The 24,122-nt window shown below is 38.5% G+C and overlaps 1 protein-coding gene across 2 annotated transcripts in view; it reads left to right on the top strand.

Moving 5' to 3' along the window:
* Positions 1 to 9,841, top strand: part of nrp2a (neuropilin 2a) — a 55,526-nt gene extending 45,685 nt beyond the window's left edge. Inside the window, exons 16-17 of one of the 2 annotated variants that reach the window (XM_034044318.3) lie at positions 6,964 to 7,029; positions 8,163 to 9,841. In XM_034044318.3, coding sequence (XP_033900209.1) covers positions 6,964 to 7,029; positions 8,163 to 8,452 — 356 coding nt within the window. In that variant the 3' untranslated portion in view covers positions 8,453 to 9,841. Of the gene's footprint in view, positions 1 to 2,590; positions 5,288 to 6,963; positions 7,030 to 8,162 lie in introns of those variants that run through there. The other variant, XM_034044319.3, reaches the window with a different exon arrangement.
* The last annotated feature ends 14,281 nt before the right edge of the window (positions 9,842 to 24,122 follow it).

The following is a 24,122-nucleotide window of genomic DNA, read 5'->3' as shown; positions in this document are numbered from 1 at the left end:
TCAGGGCTTCAGATATTGTTGGTAGATAGGCCTAACGTTTCACTCAGTGGGCCCAAATTTTCTTTCCTTTTGCACCAACACTAGGTGTGATTAGGTTGGTGATGTTTTTTTTTTGTTTTGTTTTACTGTAATTACATTGCATTGGTTTGCTTCCACATATCCTTCACCTGTTTTGTAAAAACTGCCATGAAAGTTTACCAGCAAACTGGGGGAGCAAGACAACGACACCCTGCTGTTGCAAGTGAAAACAAACCGGTTGGTTAACGTTAAAAAAAAGAAAAAAGATGCACACCTTATTAAAAGCAGATGTTGTTGTAAGGGCATTTTTTAACTGGCATTTCAAGAAGCAAATGTCTTTTAACACTAGTAGCTTGGGAAGGTTGCACAGAATGTACACTGCAGTTCCATTTCTCTGTGGGAGTCTGTGTCTTGATGAAATGAAGATTTGTAGAGAAATGTGCATGCTGTTATAATTACCAAAACTGTAGCACACAAAGTTCACTCGCTTATGGTAAAGTCCCATTGTGAAGCCAAAACCTATTAACTGTTTAACCCCCTACAGAAAAAAATATACAATAAATATATTTCAAAATATATATTTTTAAAACATATAGTGAAATATTTAAAAATGGCCACAAAAATGTATTAAAATACATTGTAAAAATATAAAATTGTATATATTTAAATATAATTTAGCCATACATTGACATATATTTTAAAATATATCCCAACGTATAGTATGAAATATAAGGGAACATATGCTTCCATATACTTTAAAATATGTTGGGAGTATATGTCAAAAATATATTTTAATATATAAAATGTCCATAAAAAAATATATATAAGGAAACATATTTCAAAGCATGCTTCCATATATTTTTACAAAATTTAGATTTATATTATAATATTTTCTATCATAACATTATTGCTATACATCGATTCTACCCAGAGTTGATGACAGATTCAATATAGTTAAATCAACCAAGTTTTATTCACCCAACCCATACAGCTGCAGAGCATAACGCAAGTCAGGGAATTAAACACACAGAGGGGAAGAGACAGGGGGACACACCAAACAACTCACACACACTATACAGTAACACATCACACTTACCCCAGACAGGACAGGGTGGTGGTACACACAAGGGGAAACAGTAACACCAGGGTTAACATCCGAAAAGGGGAACAGAACAGTCCATCTGTCCTTCAGAGTCGATAGAAAGTCCAATCGCTCTGTCCCAGCATGCCCCTCTCCGGCCATATGCTGTTTAGGTCCCTGATTCCTTTTACTGTGAGGAAATGTCATTTATAAAGTTGTTTTGTGTCAAGATAGTAATGACTTGTGTGTGATAATATAAAGTGTTAGACTTCTTCAGGAAAGGATAAATACAAATTCATAACATTTTAAGAATTTTGTATGTAACAGAAACACAGCATGCAAAGTAGCCTTTTTTTTTTAGAAAGTATTGCAATATATTTTGAAAATATATTTTAGTATTCTGCCATCTATAAAATATATCTTGTATTCTTGTAGGAATGTGCTGCAATATATTTTGAATGTTTTCTGAAATGTATGAGAATATATTTTAAAATATATTGCACTATACAGCATATATTTAGAAAGAAAACAATATATGACCACGTATTTTAAATATATTTCTATTGCTTTGACATATACTGCAATATATTATTTTTCCGTATGGGACATCTCACTGGTATAGATTTCACTGTGATTTTGACTCAGTATGACCATATTGGAAAACATGTATCTCAGACAGCTACTTTATATTCTCTTAAATTCAAATTCAAATGCCCCCCCTTTTTGGCAACTGAATTTTATTCTGTCTGGAAAGTGTGACAGGCATTCAAATGGTGCATGGATTAAAATTCAGTCCAGGTCTAAAAGGTAATTTATTTCACTGGCTGACTGTAATGGAAGCTGTCAGAGTGGAAATGAGTTCCATTGACCAGGCCTGCACTGAGACCGTTGTCAACATATACAGCTGCTGACACCATCAGCCAATCACACCTCTAACTGGCAGCTAATCCCATTGTGACAATTAAGACAGGTCATGAGGGAAAGCGTGAGATTAGGGGTGAAGGAGGTGATGTGTAGAGTGTGGGTGTGGGAGCTGTGGCCCTCAGGGAGATGCATTAAAAAAGGAAAAATTAACAACATTGTAAAGCTGCGTTGTTCTTTCAGTAAAATTTCTAAATTGGGGGTTACTTTTTTAACTAATTCAGCAGAGAATAAAATTATGTATTTGCACTGGTTATGTGGCAGCTTTGCATTTGCTTCCCACTGCTACTTATAAGTAAATCTCTGTCGTTTTAACACGACACACAACATTCAGAAATGGCTTTAGCATTTGTAAGTGGATTGTGTTTGCCGTGTTGTATGTAGAAAACTAACAAGCCCATTACTTCTGACCCTACAACAGGCTAGACAAAAAAGTTAGAACAGCCATTTTCGCAGTTGATTAAGCATGCAAGTGTCTGTGTGTGTCTGTGTACATGTGGAGGTGCGTGTTTTAAAAATTAGTCGGGATGCTTCCCTACCCAAGCCAATTCTTCTGTGTCTCTCCAATAGGGGGCACCCTTCCTGGAGGGAGCGAACCCACAGTAGACTCGGTGTCAGTGCAACCCATCCCAACCTACTGGTATTACGTAATGGCCGGGGGAGGTGCTCTCTTGGTGATGGTGCCCCTCGTGTTGGTGATGGTTCTCTACTGCCACCGGTACCGCTATGCGGCCAAGAAGAGCCAGCACTCCATCGCCTACAAAAACAGCCCGTATCCCAGCAGCGCCGTAACCGGCGTGGAGCCCACCCTGACTATAAAACTAGAAAAGGAGGACCACAGCCCTCAGTGCTGAGAAGGGACTCTTTAAGACACACGCTTAGAAAAAACAAACAAAAACAAAAAAAAAAAGTGACTGTCATGTTGCCTAAAATTACACTTTTTATACCATTTGTTGATGGAAAAAAAATGACTGCCTTTTTATCTATTGGATGCTGCATCTGGGAAACAAAAATTAATAGGAATGACAAATAGACTACAATCCAATTATAGCTCACAGCGAGGAGGGTGTCTGAGAGAACGCTTCTGGTTGTAGTGGGCTTAGTTTTGGCACAAACCCTGCTTACAATTCTTTCCGGATCCTAAATATCACGATATATCATTAAAATATGAGCTTGCTTTGATTTTATCCAAATACTGAATGCTCAAAAAATAGTAAGGGCAGGGAAATGAAATTCCACTTCTGGTCCAAGGCTCTTATTTTGTGTCACATGAAAGAATTCAGTTTTTAGAATGGTACCCATGTGATCCTTTCACCTCAGTAAGAACTCCACAACTTTATGGTGGATATACGCTGCACAGTGACGCAGCAGACATAGAAAAAGAGGCATTCCAAGCTTAGCACAGAGCTTTATTTCAGTAACAAAACAAAACAAAAAAAACTGAGCTGGAATCCAACAATAGCATTCATTATCCACTCATCAAGTTCTGGAATGGCAGAGGTTTCTGTGATTTGGAATTAGCTTTGTATCAACATGCTCTGCTTTTAAAAACTGATTAACTTCTTGCTAAAACCTTCTCAGAGAACTAAACTGTTCTTGAAGGATGCGATTTCCTGTTCCTCTACACTGAACAGTACAATACAGTAATTGCTGGCAGCCAATATTAAAGGAACATATTCATGCTAAGACCAAGGGATAACTGGTTTCTGCTGTCCAGCTGAAATTTGAAAAAAAAAAGAACAAATCTTATTGCATCTGCTCACTTGTGACATGAAACGTTGCGTTTATCATATGCAAAGGGCTTCTAGTTGCCTTACCTAGCCTTGCTTGTTTGAAGCCTGTAATGCTATTAACGTTACATGAGAAAACTGGCCTTAAAATTTTGGGGTGCTGTCTAAGTCTGGCTTTTTTTTCTTTTTTTTTTGTTTAATTAAAAAGTGCAGTCGAGTGATGGTGAGTGTGTCTACTAGATTAGATGAGAGGAGAGGATTTGCTTACAAGTGGCAGTTCCCAAGGCACTTTAGCTGCTTTGGATGTGACACTGAATACGTTAGGCTGCCTTAGCAACAAGATTGCAATGCTTTTTTGGCTTACTAAATTTATCATGAACAGTTACTCCTTTTTAACACTCTGGGAATTCATTATGGCAAAAACCCACACAAGTGCTGCTGGAGTCCCACATAGCTGTAGCAGTAGGTTACATGCCTTTATACCTCACAATGCTTGTAGTTTCAGAGCACAACTAGGCCTGGAATGAAATCAACATGTTTCTGATTCTATTCTTGTTCAAGGGTGTTATTCTAAAGTTGCTGGTACCTGCAGTGCCTAACACTGATATCTTGTGGGGCGGAATGAGGTTGGTGCAGGAGCGTGTTTACATGTTTATGGGCCGTCCATGTTTATGGGCCACTGGGCTTTAACTCCGCCTAAGGAGTTAAAGCCCAGTAATGTTCGAGAGATAGAAAGAAGCTTACAAGTCTAGAACAGAATTGTATCCAATAGAAAAGCCATTATCCTGCAAATCCAAGCCTTTCAAAGCTGACCCATGCCTAATTAGAATCGCAATCTCGATCATTTTATTGCTTAGACATTGGACGACTGGTTCAAAGTGCTTATCGTGTTACAAAAGACAGTTCCACGGCTTCCATATGTTGCCTGAATTCAATCCACATTATTTATTAAGAGCTATGAAACGATAATATTACCAATATGTGGTTTTAAAAAAAATATCCATTTACATTTTACATCTGGCTATACTGATGCATACAGGTAATACGTTTGTTCAGATAACTTTTTAAAAACCTGATGCACAGTCTGAAGCAGAAGGACTACCTGCCTCTCCAACCAGCTCTTTAGAACATCACCCAAGATAGATTACACTGAACCCTGGGAGTTCCTTGAGATGTCTTAATAGTCTTTCATTATAAAGAACTCATAATGAATCCCGCTACTGCATTTATGTTTTAGTGTTTATTGTTGTTATAGTCTAGAGAATAATCAGTTAACAAATAGCTGTTCTGTTTAATGAAACCATTTTTTGTTAATAATCCCATGTTGACATACCTGTCTATGTGAGGTTCTGTCTTTTTATGTGTTCATGTACACATCAGGTTATGTAGGAATGCCAGGTACCAGGACATTGTAAAAGATGCATGTTTGTATTGCCTGATTTGGCATTATTAGCCCTTTCCCCTTTACAGAAGAGATGTGTGCAGAAAAATTGTGTTTAAAAAAAAAAAAAAAGTCAGCCAACCTATCAAACCACAGTTCATATTGTGCTACAAAATATAGTGGCTTTTTGGGTGCTGTACAAGACAGTTATCGGAAGAAAAGCTGGTTTCTTTCCAATTGTTTTTAAAGGAGTTAGAAAAAAAAGACAGAAAAGTACAGGGGATTAAAAAAAAAAGTCTTCCTGAAGAATTGCAAGTATGTTCTCTGACATTTTGAACCTATAACACTTGTGGAAAGATCTGAATTAAAAAAAAATGTATTTATGAAGACAGAACTACTTGGGGATACATTGGCTTGCTTCCACAATGTATATTTTAAATCAGCTTTAGGTTCTGTCACTCTCCATGAATTATTTTAAAGCTCTTAATATTTGTAATTAGTTAATGGATAAGATAGCATTTATTAAGTCTGCAGTAAGTCCCCCCCCCCCCCCCATTCGTGAACAAAATACTAATGAGAAAAAGCACTTACTTTTAGAATTTTCCAGTAGTCTTGAAGTTAAAAAATGAAAGAATAAACTATGCCAAGCAGTGAAGCAGCGGCTTTTGACTCGTAGTGCAATCGATGCAGTTTCTTCCTGGGAAGCCTGCAGTGCTTTTATGTACAACAGCCAACTGGCAAGTTCAAAACAGGTCTGGGATGGGGACATGGAATGAAACTATTTAAGCCACAAGTATTTCACCAGATGAGAATTTAAGACTGAAATGTTCACTATTTTTGTACATCAGAATCTAGAGAAAGCTCAATCATTTGCTGTGTGTAAAAATGTAATTAGTATTCCTAGGATCTTATTATCTCCTTTGCTGATTTAATTCCTGGAAGCTCTTTCCTGGTCAGTAATTGTATTACTGGCTTTCCCATAACTTTATTTGATGTTTTATTTATTTAATACAATGGTATTCTTAATCAAGAAGATTTCTTCTGTATCCTTCTTGTCCTATGTTTGTGAATGTAATGCATAGACTGTGATTGTTACATATTCTGAGCCATGCCCATCATGCTCTTCAGCTCATAGCCTGTTTGTAAGAAATCAAGGAATCTTTTAGCTTGTGGGATTTTATGGAGATGTATTGTGTGGAATGTAATAAAGATAATATTTTTCTAAAAAAAAAAAAAAAAAAAAACTTGCTCTCCTCTTTAAAAAAAATCTACATTTCAGTTTGCAGAAAATGTTATGTCCATGAGAGATTTTACAATGTCATACACATGTTATTTTCACTGCCTTAAAATTACATCAGCATGGCATCAGGATTTTCTGTTTCCTAATAATTTATTAAGGAATTTGTATTTGGTTTGTACATTTGTTTGTTTGCCCTCAAGAGCACTTTGTGAGATAGACCCAACACGCACTGTACTATACGCTCTTCATGAAGCTTCACTACTGAATCATTAATGGCTAAAGTACTACGTACTGCTATATAAATACACACTGTGGATCCACTTGACAGTGTTGTCATTACCAGTACCTCAAATAAAATAAACCGATAAACTGATGTCATCCTAAGTGTTTTAGTTTATAAATGTTTTCAAACTGCAGAACTGTGTAATTGTTAAAAAAATGCCTTTTGATTTGCCATAAGTTTATATTATATATTTGCATTTTTTTTGTCTCATCAAAGCATACTTTCAGGGATACGTTGTATGCAACTAGATGCCCAACCTTGCTGTAGAATAAAAAGACTGAAGTCTGCCATTTATTTTATTTTAAACAGACGATTGGGTAGTCAAAGACTTCGGAGACAGCTGGATGCTGAACGGCAAGGACCGAGCTAATGCAGGTATGTTTTCTTAGTATGTTCTATTTTAACTGTTGCTGCCTTCTGGTGGAAGAGAAACATCTTTTCTTTGATTTGGACATTTTAGACTCCTCGCTGATTTGTTCTGTGTGGGTAATTTGCAGGTCTGCAAACCCTTCAATTTTTGAAGCATTTCTCACGCCAAGCAAATTAGAAAAAAGGAAAACTGTAAATAAGCAGCAAGCTTCTAAAGGCTTGTTACTTGTCAGTAGGCACCAAGGCCGACTGCATCAGTAATGTAGTTGTCCACTCAAAAAATCTGACTAACCATTTAAAAAAGAAATCTGTACAAATAGCATGGCACATTGCTAAGGAAACCAATCTCATCAGCTTCTATACCAGTATGTCATACTTTCCCAAAGGTAAAGTGAAGCGAAGTGGTAAGTTTAAGCACTGATTCAAACATACTTCTTCGAAAGGGTTTGAATTTTAACAGAACTATTTTTAGCTCTTACATTTGGAATTTTTAGAGTTTATTACTAATCACTTTTTGACAAGCTCTAAGGTCACAGTAAAGCCCTTAGGATCCAGTCACTAAGTTCCACATAAACAAGAAACTGTAATTTGGAAGAATTGCATGTATTGCCATATACCTAACAATTATAAAAATTATTTTAGGCTTTTGTTTAACTTGGCCAATTTGTGCTAAATTACACATACGTCCAAATTGCAAAAATTATATTAATAAAATATTGGGAGTTTTTTTTATTAGCTTTGGCCAGATAATAATAACATAATCTGTGTGGAGTATTGTGTTGATAAAATGGTGTTAGTTTCAAATGAGGCACCTGAGACTTTGCATTCTGAGGTCTCTGGAGTCAAGACTGCTCTAAGGTTTCTATAGAAACTGTTTTTATTTTGGGGTGGTTTTGGCAACTTTTTTTCAGCTCTGAAAGAGAAATTTTTAATGATGCTTATGAAAGCCAAGAAAATCCAGATCCTAAAGCAACATTCTGTTTAACAAACTATTATGAAGAGACAGAGCATAATATTTTTTTATGTTTTCCAGTTCCTCTGTTAAATCAAATGTGCTTTCTATTTAATCTTTCATCATGCTGTTTCTAAAAAAAAAAAAAAAAAAAAAGATATTCAAACAATGCTTTTTCTACTTCCAGATTGGGTCACTCCAGGACCTTCTGCTGGTGTTCCCGTTACTCAGATATCTGAAAAGGATAAGAACTGGCTGTATTCACTGGATCCCATCCTTGTCACCATCATCGCCATGAGCTCTTTAGGAGTCCTTCTAGGAGCCGTCTGTGCTGGACTCCTTCTTTATTGTACATGTTCCTACAACGGACTCTCCTCGCGGAGCTCCACCACCCTGGAGAACTACAACTTCGAGCTTTATGACGGGATCAAGCATAAAGTTAAAATCAACCAGCAAAGGTGTTGCTCCGAAGCATGATTCAACAGTAACACAGTGCTATACCAGACTGTTTGCCAACTTCGATATGAGTCAATGAGTGACAGAACTCACCCATCAGTAATAAAGCTTTGCTGTTTTAACCACTGGGACTTCAGTTGCATCTGCAAATGTTCCCTAAGGGATTGACTGTTTTATGGGTGCTATACATATCAGAAAATGTCTATTCCAAAAGAAAAAGCTATAGATTTTTAATCTGCTGACTGGTGAAATTGATAGAGCAATGATCAAGAATCCTTGTCATTTTTGGTCTGCTGTCAATGGATCTTCTTGCTTTGTGAAGATCATTTTTGCTAAAGACAAAATATATTGTGACTCTTAAAGATTGCTGTTCTTATTAAGCAGTTGTATTTCTGATGGCCACCAGATCTTTTTTTCCCACCCAAGTGCAGTGTGTTTACCATGTTAGACTTTTTGCTTTGAAAAAAATATATATCTTTCTGAATACCTATATAGTTGGCCAAAACTATTGGACTTTTTTTTTTTATGAAATAGACCATTGAAGAAGATTTCATGTGTCCACTTTGGTGTAGCATAGAAGCTACTTGTGAACTTCAAATTTTTCCAGTGCAACCTGTGGATTGCTGTTGGCTTTAGATAATGATCTGTGCTTCTTTGCAGCGCGTTAGCCCGTAGGAACCTCATTTTTGCCCATTAATGGAGGACGTACCAAGTACCAAGAGTCAGCTGTAGGCTTGTGTGGAGATACAGATAAAAATCCAGAAGCCACATCGTGGATACAACACTGATGAGCCTTAAGATAACTGTTCTTGGAGAAGAGCCATTGAAAAATACTAGCTCCTGGATTCAACCGAAGAAGCCTTTAGGCCTAGGCCTTGCACTTTTTATTTTATTTTATTTTTTTATTAAAAGAAACTTAAAACACAACGGGCAATTGATCTGATTTGCTTGGCATTCAGGTTTACCTGTTCTAAGATTTTCAGTCTCTACATTTCTTAATTGTACCTCAGACACACACACACACACACACACACACACACACAAACAACATAACTCCTTAGAGCTGCATCGGCTGAAACTGAGCAAGAATTCAAGGTGTACATGGACAGTTGAATATAACGAACTGATTGCAAAGTGCTGAAAGCACTGTAAATTAATTCTGCTCAGCTGGTGACTGAAAAGGGAGAGTCAAGCCCATTTTTCAGCAGCCACTAATTCAACTTTATTGACTCTTTGCCAAGTGCCTTGGAACAAGCCTGATAGAAATTTACTTTGGAATTGATAGTATTACATCTTCTGTCTGGGACAGGAGGGCAAATTTAATCCTGGCACTGGTCTAATGTTCAAAAACATTGTTTATAGACTTTGTACAGAAAAGTTCTTTATTTAATAAACAATTGATAAGGTTAAGTTGTGTGAATCGTATTGTGTTACATGTTACAACTATAGGGATTTAGACACAGGTCCTATTTTTATATACACACATATATATATATATATATATATATATATATATATATATATATATATATATATATATATATATATACATATATCTATCTATATATATATATATATATATATATATATATATATATATATATATATATATATATATATATATATATACACATTTTCCTTCAAATAAAAGCTTACAGATTCATTCCCTCTATCTGTCTACAAATAAGTTTATATAGGCACTGTGCCAGACTTTCATTGAATTTGGCCTTGGAAGAAATACACTTTGACAGATGAAAATATAATTCAATCTCCAGTATCAAAATGAAGGGAGGGGGCTTTGTTTTAAGGACCACACACCATAAAAAGTAAACCTATCAAAAGATCTTTACCAGTGTCTTAGGCCATGGTTTTCTATATGCATTGGTCAGCCAAAGGTTAGCAGAATGATTGATGTTTCTGCTATCACCTTGCTTTGCTGGCTATTTTCAATGGCATAATATAACAAAAAGTGCAGGATAACATTGCTGTGTCAATTTCTCTTATACAATATTACAGTTCACAATAACGCTCTCCAACCCAAGTTTTAACATGATACAAAGTAACAGTTAAGTCCAATATGGAGGAATAGGGAAATACTTTTGATTGCAGCTCTTATCCCAGCATCCTCTCTGGTTTTACACAGGTGAAAGAGTATACTGCCTCCAGCTCTTACTTTTAAGAACTGAGGCATATCCATTTCTCTATATTGTAAGTTCAATGCAAAATACGAATTGTTCTAAATACAAGAACCTTGTGATTGCTACCTTCATCTTTTGAATTATTCAGCAGCATTCTTATTAAACAAAACCTACAATATGAACACATAAATCAAATACAGCAGTACTTAAAACCTTCACCCACAACCAGTTTATTATTTCAAGACATTTAAAATGATTATGCACATTATATATAAAGGTGCTGCATTTAATGTTTTTTTGTATTTGAGATGTCTCAATTTATAAATGTTACTTAATGAAATTGTATATCACAAGGCATGTAAACATAAAAGCAATTAGTTCAACTAATTATGTTTAAGAAATGCCACATCCTTGAATGATGAAGAATACCTGCACACCATGATCCACTTGCAAGTCTTTCATTAAAAGCTCATTTATGTGATACTATGATCCTTGATCAAAATACCCAGTGCAGTGTAATGAAAACAAATTCAGAAGAAAAAAACGACTTGGATTCCAAGGACACTGCTATAATGAGGACGGGTATAATTATTTGATTACAACTGAAATGTGATGGAGCAAAATGTTTCCATCTGAAATGTTTAAGCTTGTTCTAATAAAGACTGGCTAAAAACAGCACAGTCAATCTTGTTAGATTAATCAACCTTAATATGTCAATTAAGGAACCCTCAGGAGGGTGCGTCAGCTAATGAGTAGATATAAGAATCTGCTATACCCTATGCACCCTACCCAAATAATAGCCTTAAAACTTTTTTTGAGCACTTGTTGAGCTTGCATACTAGCAATTATCTTTATCTTAATTGTTTGTTTTGTTTTTAGGCATTTTTTCAAGCCACTAAAATAGCGGCACCATAATTAAAATGTGATCCTAGGTCAAGTTTCTTTAGTTTAATTCAGATTTATGAGGTTATGGATTTCAGTCTCCAGTGCTGTCAGCCTAGCACCTTTTACACTAATGCACCAAATGAAACTATGGACCATAAGATAGATATAGCAGCTGCCAGGTTTTTGTAACCTGGGGCTGTACAATTGAATGCCATCCGACGCGGGTTAATAATGAAGTATTTTCACTGTCTTACAGACAGTCAACTAAATCCCCACTAGAAACCCCACAAAACACCAGTGTGAACAGAGGATACATAAATCAGGGTTTCTACACATCCTCGTTTAGCTGGTTAGTCACGCATTTCCTTGTCGCATTGTTTTAATGCTGAGTCTCCATATTACCAACAAAAGTAATGTAAATGTTTACACAAATATTTCCTTTTTTCATTTGAGAACTTTTTTTTTTATAGCAGCCAAAAGGATGTGTATAAAACATATTTGGCTGAGTAAATTAGTTTTGCATAAAAGTTGGCCTGTGCTGAAGAAACAATCATACAGCATGGGTACAGGTGGAAATTCATGTTCATTGGAAAACTGTATAGTAATACTACTGTAGAACTGTACTGTAGAAAACCCAACCTTCATAACCCTAAACATACCCGCATACACACATACACACAAACAAGCACTATATAGGCATGTACGCATTGACATTCCAGATATATACATTGTTGTTGTGCTGTAAAGGCAAAATAGGTCACTTTTTAAATTGCTTTAGATAAAGCCAGTGAGCACTGATTACAAATGAAGACAGGTCCAGATTATGAAATTATGGAACTGCTATAGCCTTCTTTGCACTATAGAAACACATTATTTTTAATGACACTCTAGTGCTGCATTAATAGTGCTATAATTGTGATATAATTAATGACCCATTAGTAGTAGCTTCTACTGCAGAGTGTCTGACAAGGCACACTGGAATTGCATCTATAAGCTAGGGTGGGGAAGACTGGATTGTATTGTACTGTAGCAACAATAATAATAATAATAATAATAATAATAATAATAATAATAATAATAATAATAATAATAATATAGAGCTGTGACAATGAACTGCATTTTGCTTTGTTTTTTAATTGAAGAAAAAACTAGTTTGGAGCATGGAAATTACAGCCTACGTCGAAATTATTATGCAGAGGATGCTGTGAAAAGTTGTCAAGTCACCTGTGGTGTGGGGAAGCTGCTTAATGCTGATGCTGGTGCTCCCTCTGTGCTTGTCCTTCTTGACCGCCTTCAGAAGTATGCTGGGATCTCTGGAACCCGTCTCTCCTGGATGTCCTCTTACCTATCCGGATGCATGCAGTCTGTTTTCTATGCTGGAGGCAGTGGTGTCACAAACTCAGTCACTTGTGGTGTCCCCCAGGGATCTGTTCTTGGGACCCTTCTCTTTAATATCTACATGCTTCCCTTGGGTCACCTCATTCACCAGCACAGCCTCATGTTTCACGCCTATGCTGACGACACCCAGCTCTACTTAAAACTCGACCCTAGAAGCCCTTCTGCCATGGCCTGGCTCTCGGCTTGCATTCAAGACATCGAGGCCTGGATGTCTGCCAATTTTCTTCAGCTGAACACTAGCAAATCTGAACTAGTAGGATCTAAAACTCAACTTAAGAATCTCAATATAGCTGCCCTGAACCTCGGAAACTATCTGCTGCTGCCTTCCCCCACAGTACGAAGCCTTGGTGTACTTCTTGACAGCAACCTCTCCTTTGATGCCCACATCTCCTCCATGGTCAAATCTTCCTTCTACCATCTTCGAAACATCTCCAAAGTCCATCCCTACCTTTCCCTCCCGGATGCGGAGATACTTTGTCATCCATTTGTCTCCTCTCAACTTGACTACTGCAACTCTCTTTATGGTGGTCTCTCGGCACGCACCATAAACCGACTGCAGCTAGTTCAGAATGCCGCTGCATCAACCCTTGTCTTGCCCAGCTGCACTGGCTACCTGTAAAGTTCAGGATTACTTTAAAAACTCTCCTGCTCACCTACAATTCATTACACAGGTCCCGAGTACCTCCTCAACCTTCTGACCTGCTATGTCCCTGCCCGCAAGCTGAGGTCCTCCGACTCTGGCCTGCTTGTTATCCCCAAGCAAAAGTGCACCACACTTGGAGAACGCTTGTTTAGCTTCATGGCTCCAACTCTTTGGAACTCTCTCCCAGCTTTGGTGCATGATGCTCCCACCGTCGCTCGCTTTAAATGAACTCTCAAGACCCACTTGTTCTCTCTTGCTTTCCATGCTCTTTAAGCCTGATATCTGCTATTAGCTGCTGTGTTGTTGCTACTATTTTATGTATTATGCTATTATATCATGTATTATGCATTTTTCACTGTATTTAATGTATTATGCTTTTTTTTTTACTGTATATCATGTATTATGCATTTCTCTGTATTTAAAGTATTTTCTTGTTGTTACTGCATCTTGTAAAGCCCTTTGTGATGGTGGTCCACTGTGAAAGGCGCTATATAAAATAAAGATTTGATATGATTTTGATTTGAAGTCATGCAGCATCATTAAATGGCCAGACAACATCCCCCAGCGCAGCTTCCTATTTCACCCAATGCAGTACACTGTGCTGCAGTGCTGTGCTATGATAATAGTGTGCATGTGTTTTGCATTTTTGTCAGTTTTTATAGCAAACAATGTGGTTGCTGTAAGACTGATCCCAGATGTAACTAATGGGGAGCTCTCGTTCAATGTACATCTGCGGCCGTCCCATTATTTTTTAAGGAGGTCGCCAAGTTTGCAACAATTTTAACCAGTGCGAATGCTCTTTCTCCTCCTGCAATTTCCTACACATTTGCAGTACCTGCGGCGAAGCAGACACAAAAACCATCTGCCCCCAAGGACCCAAGCCTCTCATTCCCAATCTTAAACCAAATGAATACATGCCAAAATGACTATTAAAGTTTCTATCCACCCCCATCATCATCCAAGTGCTCACTTCAGAACTCACTAATCACCCCGACCCCCAGTTCGTCTCCTACCTCTTGCATGGTCTATCTAATGGATTTTCAACCGGCCTCGTAGTCCTCCTTTTCTCTAGCACTATATGCAAAAACCTCCTGTCTGCCATTTCTGATCCTCTGTCTGTCAATTCCCTTCTGCAAAAGGAAATTGATAACAAACTCATGATCAGTCCCTTCGATCCCCCCCCCCCCCCCCCCCCCTTTCTTCCTACCACATTAATCCTATAGGGGTCGCCACTAGAAAGTATTCCGGAAAGAAACGTCTCATTATAGATCTATCTGAGCCTTATTGAAACGAAAATTGCAACAATGTATTATGCAAGATATACATCATAACAGGGATGGAAATAAGACTCCCATTGCAACGCAGTTTAATAAATTCCTGGTTTTACTATGAGTTTAATGAGACACACCTGAGCTTGTTACCTATACACTGGCTAACCAGGCTCATTTTAAAACCTGGAATGGGGGAAACTACTATGCAATAAGAATCTCATTTTCATCCCTGTAAAAGAAACATGCTGATGAAGGTTAAGGGGTGATAGATGAACTAGTATTTATAACACATTATGGTGTGACTCAGATTAACCATTTTACAGCCAACAAACAAAACTGCACATAGATCACATGTTTAAGCTTCTTAGCATACACTGCCTTCATGAGGTGCCAGCATTATTTTATTAACACTAGTCAGGGATGTCAGGGATGTCACAGGAATGGCAGGAAGGCCTGTCAAGGTGAGGGGAGGTGCTGATGTAGCACAGGAAATATGAGATGTTGACCCTCCTGGTTTCTGTTCTAACATCAGGCAGCTGTGAGAAAATACGACTACAAAACAGGCCAGATGCTGGGTAGGCCGAATTCGTGAGGTGTGTGGTGAAGAGCAATGGAATAACTCTGAACAGGAATGTGGCATTGAAGAAATAACCTAGACTACTCTCACATTTCTATCATCACCCCCTTGTATGTCCACCAGTAAACAAATTACTGTGCTTCTTAAATGAATTGAAGTGCACTATAATGAAATGCCTGAGCTGGACGTGTTCACTAAGGTTTGCTTAATAGATGATTTATTGTGCTTTACAAAGGGCAGCCAGAACAGAGTAAACCAGTTGGACTGAACTGAAACCTACCGCTCTGTGTGATCAGGCTTTCAAATGTTATTAGTCTTCAGTGCCAGTATTTAATTTCGTACATGATTTGGAATTCAAACTATCGCTATTAATGATGAAACTCATACAAACATAAGCAATTACATCCTGATCAGGAAAACAGCTCAAAGATCTCCCATATGTTTTTTAAAAATAGTCTTTTACATGTTTCAGAAGATTGATACCTTATAAGACCAAGACCATGTTGAAAATATTAACCCTGGCAGTGTTTCCTGTAAATATGTTGATAGGATAACAATACACCCTGTTTTGATTTGCTTTCTGAGCTACAACAAAGATCAAATATGTTATATGTCAAGATTATGGCTATTTAGCTTTAAATAATTGGAAAAGGGGATGTATATTATCAAAACTGCAATTGGGAAAATGAAACGCGGCAGCATGAACGCTGTGGGGGGCATTCACTTTTTTTTGGGGCGGGCTCATTTTGGAAAAACAAATCAATTAGCTTGTATTTTCTACTATTTTTAAATAGACATTTTTAAATTATTATTATTATTATTATTATTATTATTATTATTATTATTATTATTATTGTACTTTGCTCTAATTTGATTTGATTAATAATTTCTCATAGATTTTTTTTTTTTTTTATTTAAGCGATAGTGCCCGTCCATGATGGCTCTACGTGTCATAGTTGACCGTGAAGGGAGTTATGCATCCCGAGCTCAAGGGGAGGGCACTAATGAAAGTCAAGGTCAACTATCACATGGTAGAGCCATCGTCGAGAGGGCACTGTCTCTATTAGAAAATGATTTTACCATTGTTTTCTTTAAAAAAATACCATAAAACCTAAATTTACCTTGAACTTGTACTGATTCATCGGGTACCTTTCCGCTGAGTAAAGACGTTCTAAGAAAATTGTCCTGAACATTTTTTAAAATAAAAAACAAGGATGACATACATATAAAGATATTTAAATGTTTTATTTACTTGTTAGGGTTGTAAACCCCTATTTATAATCTGGACATTGTCTAAGGAATGAACAGAGCAATTACTGGGCAGTCTGTGTGCAATGGAGTGTGAACTACCAATACAATCTGTCATTAAATGCCACTCTAAAATGCCTCCTAACTCACCATGTTTCTACCTTCAGCCAAAACCTTCCTCTCTTGAATCTACATATGAATGGAACAATATATGTCTCGCTTTGTTGTTGTTGAAAGATGCCGTGTCTGTGCTCCAGTCAAGCTGACAGTCTGTGATTGGCTCTCGGCAGTTGCAGGTACAGTATTGGCTGCTTTCGTCGATGCATAGTATTGATTGGCTGGTTTTGGTGGATAATTAAATTAATTTGGACCAATTGTGTCTTTGTTTAGTATTTACTGTCCAATAGTGAACTACGCTTAAAAATACAGCAAGTCAAAAAGAAAAAGCCAGCACTTGCACGAATTGATTTTAAATTTGATTCACAGTTGGTGCTGAGACATTCCAGCGGGCATCTACCACTAGAACTGGAAGCTGACAGTACTGAATCAATTTAGAATCTGAAACTGGGGGGACACAGGACCTAAACTGGACAGGCCGGGCCCCCTAAGGCCCGCCCGTAAGGGCCTGGTGGCACTGTAGCTTTAACCGGGCAGCAGTGTGGAGTAGTGGTTAGGGCTCTGGACTCCTGACTGGAGGGTCGTGGGTTCAATCCCCAGTGGGGACACTGCTGCTGTACCCTTGAGCAAGGTACTTTACCTACATTGCTCCAGTAAAAACCCAACTGTATAAATGGGTAATTGTATGTAAAAATAATGTGTAAAAAATAATGTAATTGTATGTAAAAATAACGTGATAGCTTGTAACAATTGTAAGTCGCCCTGGATAAGGGCGTCTGCTAAGAAATAAATAATAATAATAATAATAATAATAAACATTCCTGAAGCTGCTGCACATTGTCATCAGTGTTAAGTTTCTAATTCAGCAGCAGGAAAGTTGCACAGGAAAGAAGATGGGGTTCACCCTCTAGCTGTTAATGAAATTATAAGGATAAAACTGGGCCATTAAAAGAGTAGTGCATTTAAAATATGTTATTGCACATAGCATATTCCCAAAGGCTTTTAGGCCATATGGAAATTGCAACAGCAGTAAGTATGTAAAAAAAAATCTAGATAATGAGTTTTTAAATTAGACACCATGTAGCATTCATCATGACACATTCATAAAGGCTACATAACACTGCATAACTACATGCACAATCCTTCATTATCACTTTGAAAACTGATATAACATGCATGTAAGTATTCATATTTTTTTTGGTCAAATGTCTTTTCGTTACATTAATTCTGTAACAATTATTAATAGATCTTCATGAATGCCACATTAAGTCTGCCACATAAAGCCTGATTAAAGTCGACTTTTAACTCTACACCTTTAAGATCTCCACCAAACAAAATAAGGAAATGTGTTACTGACTGGACCTTATGTAAACCAGACATGATTCTGGTATTTATTTCAGTTGGAGAGTCTCTGGCTACATTTCAGAGGTCGGTGCGGCCGTTCCTGAGTTCAGACAGTAACATCGCTTAGACTGCTTAGAGGGACCTTGAGGTTAGGCAAGCTGTCTTGAATGTTTACTTGCATTTAGGGGAATCAGAGGACATGCATTAACAATGAGAAGATAGAATCAGAAACCAGCAGGCAAATAATGAAATGCAAATGTCCCCACGCAGCCATATCAAACAATCTTTCACCCAGTATACAATTTGTCTTAGATTCTCTTGTTTGTATGCATACACACACATTCACAGGTTATGTATTTCGACCCTGTTTTGTTTCTTCATGGTAATACAGCTGTCAATCTCCTGCTATCAGCAGTCACATCACTTAGTGGTGTGTAATGGCAAAACAGCATGAAAGCCTGTTTCATGTCTTAACTAGTCTAAGGTCTTGCTTTGAGGTTTGAAGAGTCAGCAGTACCATATACCATGATTGCTCTGTTGCTTGAGTTTTCGCCGTGTAGCATAACAATTCACAGACAGACAGTGTTTGCAGAACATAGAAGCTTCAATGGACATTGAAATAACAGCTCTGCATGGGGATCTGGTTTCCTAGCCCTGGCAGGCTGTTGTAGGTTTATATTTCAGGCCTTTTTTTAATATGTTTTATTGCTCAGTCTGGGGAGATTGTTTTTGTCAGGCACTGGTTTGTCCATCACTGCTCAGCTTGCGTAACGTCACGTTTGAGCGTTATAAAGATAAAGCTTACACGACACTTGAACTTAGATTAACAGCCTTCTTCAGAGAGACTATATATATCTTCATTAAAAATACACACTGTTGCTTTCAGCAATACGCTTTTCCAATTTAAAAACAATTAGTTTACAACACAGTCCTATCTGTCGCAGAACAGAATCCTATTTTAGGTCGGTTTACACTTGGCAAATATTGCTAGCAATATTTCTAATCTACATTTGGCGATACATTATTGCTTGCAATATTAGTAGAAATTTCATGGCACTTCAACATGGCGCTATCCAAGGTTGTGGCTGCATGGGCAATTACTGCATATTGGATTGATGAAGACGAGACTGAAAAGACAAAAAAAAAGAGGAAAATGTGGACAAAAAGGTACTTGTCTGCCAAGCAAAGACGGCAACACGGAATCTTCCAGAATTTAATGGTAGAGCTTGCTTTATAGAAGATCAACATTCTTACCGTAGATGGCTTCGGTAAGATGTAAAATGTTTTGAGGAGCTGGTTGATCTCACAGCGCCCCGAATACAAAAGCAAGACACTTCAGGGAATGTATTTCTCCTTCAGAAAGCCTGGCAGTTACTTTGAGGTTTTTACCAACAGGTAATTAAAGTAATAGACTGGCCATGTTAGTTTTGTTTACAAGACCAATTTATACGGGATGCAGTGACCTGATACAACTTAATATTTTTATGCATTACTCAAAATAAATAAATAAATAAATAATGACATCTTACATGGTTATGTTTTCATATTATTATTATTATTATTATTATTATTATTATTATTATTATTATTATTATTATTATAGTAGTAGTAGTTTAAGTATTTTGTTGTCATTTAATAAAAATCCATTACAAATAAACATTTATATTATTTCATTTTTGTACATATTTACCTGTATATTCATTTCTTTGATTTTTTTTTTTTTTTTTTTTTTTAATTTAGTCGTTGCCAATTAGTTTTTATTATTTTCTCCACAATTTGAAATTCCCGATTATTTTTAGGCTCAGCTCACCGCTACCACCCCTGCGCTGACGCGGGAGGGGCGAAGATGAACACACGCTATCCTCAGCCGCACACTTCTTTACACGCTGCAGACTCACCGTGTAGCCGCCTCAGAGCTACAGCGTCGGAGGACAACGCAGCTCTGGGCAGCTTACAGGCAAGCCCGCAGGCGCCCGGCGAGACTACAGGGGTCGCTGGTGAGCAGTGAGCCGAGGACACCCTGGCCGACCTAACCCTCCCTCCCCCCTTGCGATGCTCAGCCAATTGAGCGCCGCCCCCTGCGAGCTCCCGTCCACGGTCGGCTGTGGAATAGCCTGGACTCGAACTCGCGACGTCCAGGCTATAGAGCGCATCCTGCACTCTAGCGAGTGCTTTTACTGGATGCGCCACTTGGGAGCCCCTTCATTTCTTTGATTTTGAGTTCTTATTTTACATTTCTTTAGCCTATGCTTGGTACAGTATATGCTCCCACAAATCACCTATCTCGCTCCAGATGTTGCACAGCACTGTACATTAACTGTATCTTGTGAACTGGTCTATATTGTACTTTTACAACTCCCTATTAATCAATACGTACAGAATTGTATTGTATTGTAATTTGTTTTCCCCAGTTATCTCTTGATTATAACAAACATACTTATAGACAAAATGTTTGTCGCAATAACCTCCTTAAATAAATACGTACTACATAATTGAAGTTATATGGATATTATAATTATGATTATAGTTATCATTATACATGAAAGGTCTTAAATATTCTTGTAGAAGCCCCTTTTTCAGGATGACATTTTGGATTAAATTGTTTTAGCACTCACAATACTGCTCACCAGTAGTGCAATCACCATGATTCTTTCACATAAGTGTTCATGTTTGATTTTTAACTTTGAAGACAAACACAAATGTTGTGTTCAATTTGATGGCAACTTCGGAATACAGCACATTCCTTTTCGTTTTTTTTAAATATTGTGCATCTTTGCAGTCTCAAAAACAATCGTTCATTTAAAAAAAATCAATCAATATTACCTCTTCTTCGATGCTCCACTTATCCTTGGCTGCCGACATCTTGAAATGACAACAAAAATGACACGCCCACAAATTGCCTCTCTGGATCTCTCAGCAATAGTGCAAGAAATCCTGCTAACTACATTACACTTGGCAATTCAGTAGCAATCTGCGTGTTGGCAGTATTGCTAGTAATAATTGCCAAGTGTAAACCGGCCCTTAGAGAGAGCATATTTATTCAGAGTATGAACTCCAAATTTAAGAACACTTAGTTCACAACATGAGCCTATCCTTCAAGAGTTCAATCTTATTAAAACTTATAAAAATGATGAGAATTAGTGCTTCATGTTATACAGGTATACTTAACAATCTTATCCACCCATTTTAAAAACTACTATCAATTACCATAGAATAGACACGTGTAAGATATTCTTACCATCCTGTGTGTGAATTAGCTACTTGCAAAACAGGCAGGTGACATCAAATGGGAGTTTTCAGGCAGGGTTTTCAAGCAAAGTGTCTCAGGCAGAGTTTTCAATCAGTTTCAGGATTCCAAAGCAAATGCTGAGCCCCTTCTGACTCACAAACTCAGGTCAAGATTGGAGATCAAAAAAGAGAGCGATTTTGTATAGCTTGACTTGAATATTTATTTCTTGACTGAAGACTCACACAATCAGCTGACATCACTGCATCCTCTAAAAGTTTCATGGGCAGGAGCTAGGGCTGCGTGAAGAATATGAGTTAGTATTTAGAGGCTTAGCCTCGAGGGAGTGATGATGGCCTGCGGGCCAGGAGTGCTTGAGATGATGGCCTGTAGGCCAGGAGTGCTTGTTTTGAACTGTTAGTGGCCTATGGGCCAGGGCAAAGGACGGGGTCCAGACTTTATACCACAAGAACCTTGTACTGCCGAGGTCGGCCCCATGGGCCCCAGGGACCCCCTGAAAACATCCTCTGACTCTTGGAGAATCCTTAGAGGCGCGGCCTCATGGACTAGGACATGCCCTCAGAGGATGGAAAGGTTCATAACCTGAAAAGAAAATCTCTCTCCAGGAGCTGCCCGCAGAGAGTCCTCCAATGCCAGGCACTACCGCTCCTGCTGGTGAGACAAGAAAAAGCACATGAGCTGCGAAAGAACAGTGTGCCCGGTGGTCCCCTCTGACTCGCTCCGGCGAGGACCCCTCTTTTTAACGAAGGCATGAGTAGCTGCGGCTAACTTGAGGCCGGGGAAGTGAGACTCACTATCCCCCCAAAAGGATGGACCACCGGCTCCCCGCAAGGACCACACCTGTGAAGACAAACAAAAGACTGCGTGCCAATGCACAACAAAAAACAGAGAAGAAGGACAAACAAGGAAAAAAAGAGAGATTGTTAGTAAGACGGGCTATGTGCAACCCTCTGCTCAGTGGAGAGAAAAACCCCCCTCTGTTAGGCGGAAATCTCTGGTGGCCCTGGCGGGAAGGATGCCCCCACTCCGGGCATACTAGCAATTGATTGGTGAGCTGTTGAGATGTCTGTAGGAAGAGAACAAATGTAAGAGTGAACTGCTGCTGATGACCAGCGACCCATAGTTTTTATAAAGTGATAACTAACATTAACTTTTGCTGCTGATGAGGCTGAGCCAATCTTGAATGATTGCAGGCTATAGAACTGGGGAGAGAGACCTGTTGTAGTGTAGGAGGACCTGGTAGATGGAGAGAGGGCTGATGACATATATTCTCTTGCAGATAAGAGTAGATTGGAGAGTGATGCGTTTAGTTCAATATGAGATGATGGAACTGGGGAACCTGAAGAGGGATTGGAACTGCTGAAGGGACCAGACTGTGAAATTGATCTTCAATTATTTGACAGTAAAATTGAGGGGAAGGTGCTGCTGCAGACTGAGAAGCTGAAGCGAGGTTGAATTCTGGGATGTTGATAGCTGGAATTGAAGTTGAAACAGGGGCTGGCTGGGTTGGAGACTTAATTGTTCTGATGTCTAGAGAGATGAGATGCCCACCACACTATGTGTTAGTTAATACAGGATCGATCAGCGGTTTGCTACTATCATGTCTACTTGGAATGGAAAAGGTGAACTCACATTCAGACATTTGGGTTTCACAACTCCAATCATTCTCCTAATAGTGGAACTCCTTAACTCATAATCAAGACAGATTTCCAGTCTCGTACCACATCTCTCACCAAAAAAAAGCTGGAGCATTACTTGCCTTTAGATCAACGGGGAGAGGGTGTGACATTGGATGGCAGCTGCTGATTGGGAGCCTGAAGCAGATGCTGTAACCAGGTTGTATTCTGGAATGCTGATAGAAGGGGGCGGGGCCGGAGCTGCCTCTGCTTGGGCGAGCAATGTAGCCACTGAAAGAGAAGGTGTAGTGAAGGAAGGGGCGGAGATTGGCACATGAGAGGCTGAAGGAGGAACTGCAATGGTGCTGGAGCAATTGACTATGCCATTTAAATGAGTGTTTATTGCTGACAAGGTGCTGCTGGTGCTGCTGAGCGAGCAGGGGCAGGGAGCGAATGAAAAATTCGGCTTTGCCGGGGTAAAATCAAAATTATGAAAATATCTTTAGATTAGTACAGTGAAAACTGGAAGTGTACAGGATGGGAAAGTCTGATAAAATAGCAGTGAAAAGCCTGTTTCCAAAAATGAAACTTGACAGGAACAACAACTCAGCCGTTTCTTAGTATTTGCAAGCAGTCTAAATTAGAACTGTACTTGAAAATGTTCCTTTTCAGAAAAATAAGATTAAATGAGCTTGGAAAATAGCTTTGAAAATCTAGCCCTTAATGTTGCACAAATATCAAAATAGAAACCATATGTGGTGGCTGGACTTGATTTCTGACTACAGGCGCTTGCTGTGGACCATCGAGGGTGGCTGATGCCCAGTTGCAGGTGGAACGTCAGCTGTGGGGACCAGAAGTGCTGAACTCGAAGAGACGGTGCCCATGATTGGAGTGGCGAATACTAGCTTGAAGTAATGGAAAAGCAACCCGTTTGTTCATATCATTGAGCCGTGTATTAATTGAGGCAATAGAGATGCCAATGGAGTGAATGAGGGACTTCATGTCCTTGAAATATTGTTATGAAGCTGAAGGATGAGTTTGGGTACTTCTCCTGGTTGCTGCGCTGCTGTGTGGAGAATTGCAGCCTGTCCTGGACTCTGTGCGAGTGAGTTTGCAGAAGTGCGCTTGTGAGAAGGAGGCAACATGGATGAAGCAAATATAAAGGTACATTTATTATTGAGCAATGCCATACGCTTGCGTCCAGCCA

The sequence above is a fragment of the Acipenser ruthenus genome, chromosome 11 (assembly GCF_902713425.1).
Source record: "Acipenser ruthenus chromosome 11, fAciRut3.2 maternal haplotype, whole genome shotgun sequence".
NCBI classification, from domain to species: Eukaryota; Metazoa; Chordata; class Actinopteri; order Acipenseriformes; family Acipenseridae; genus Acipenser; species Acipenser ruthenus.
Note: the sequence above shows the minus strand (reverse complement) of the source record. Positions and strands in the feature narration are given on the sequence as shown.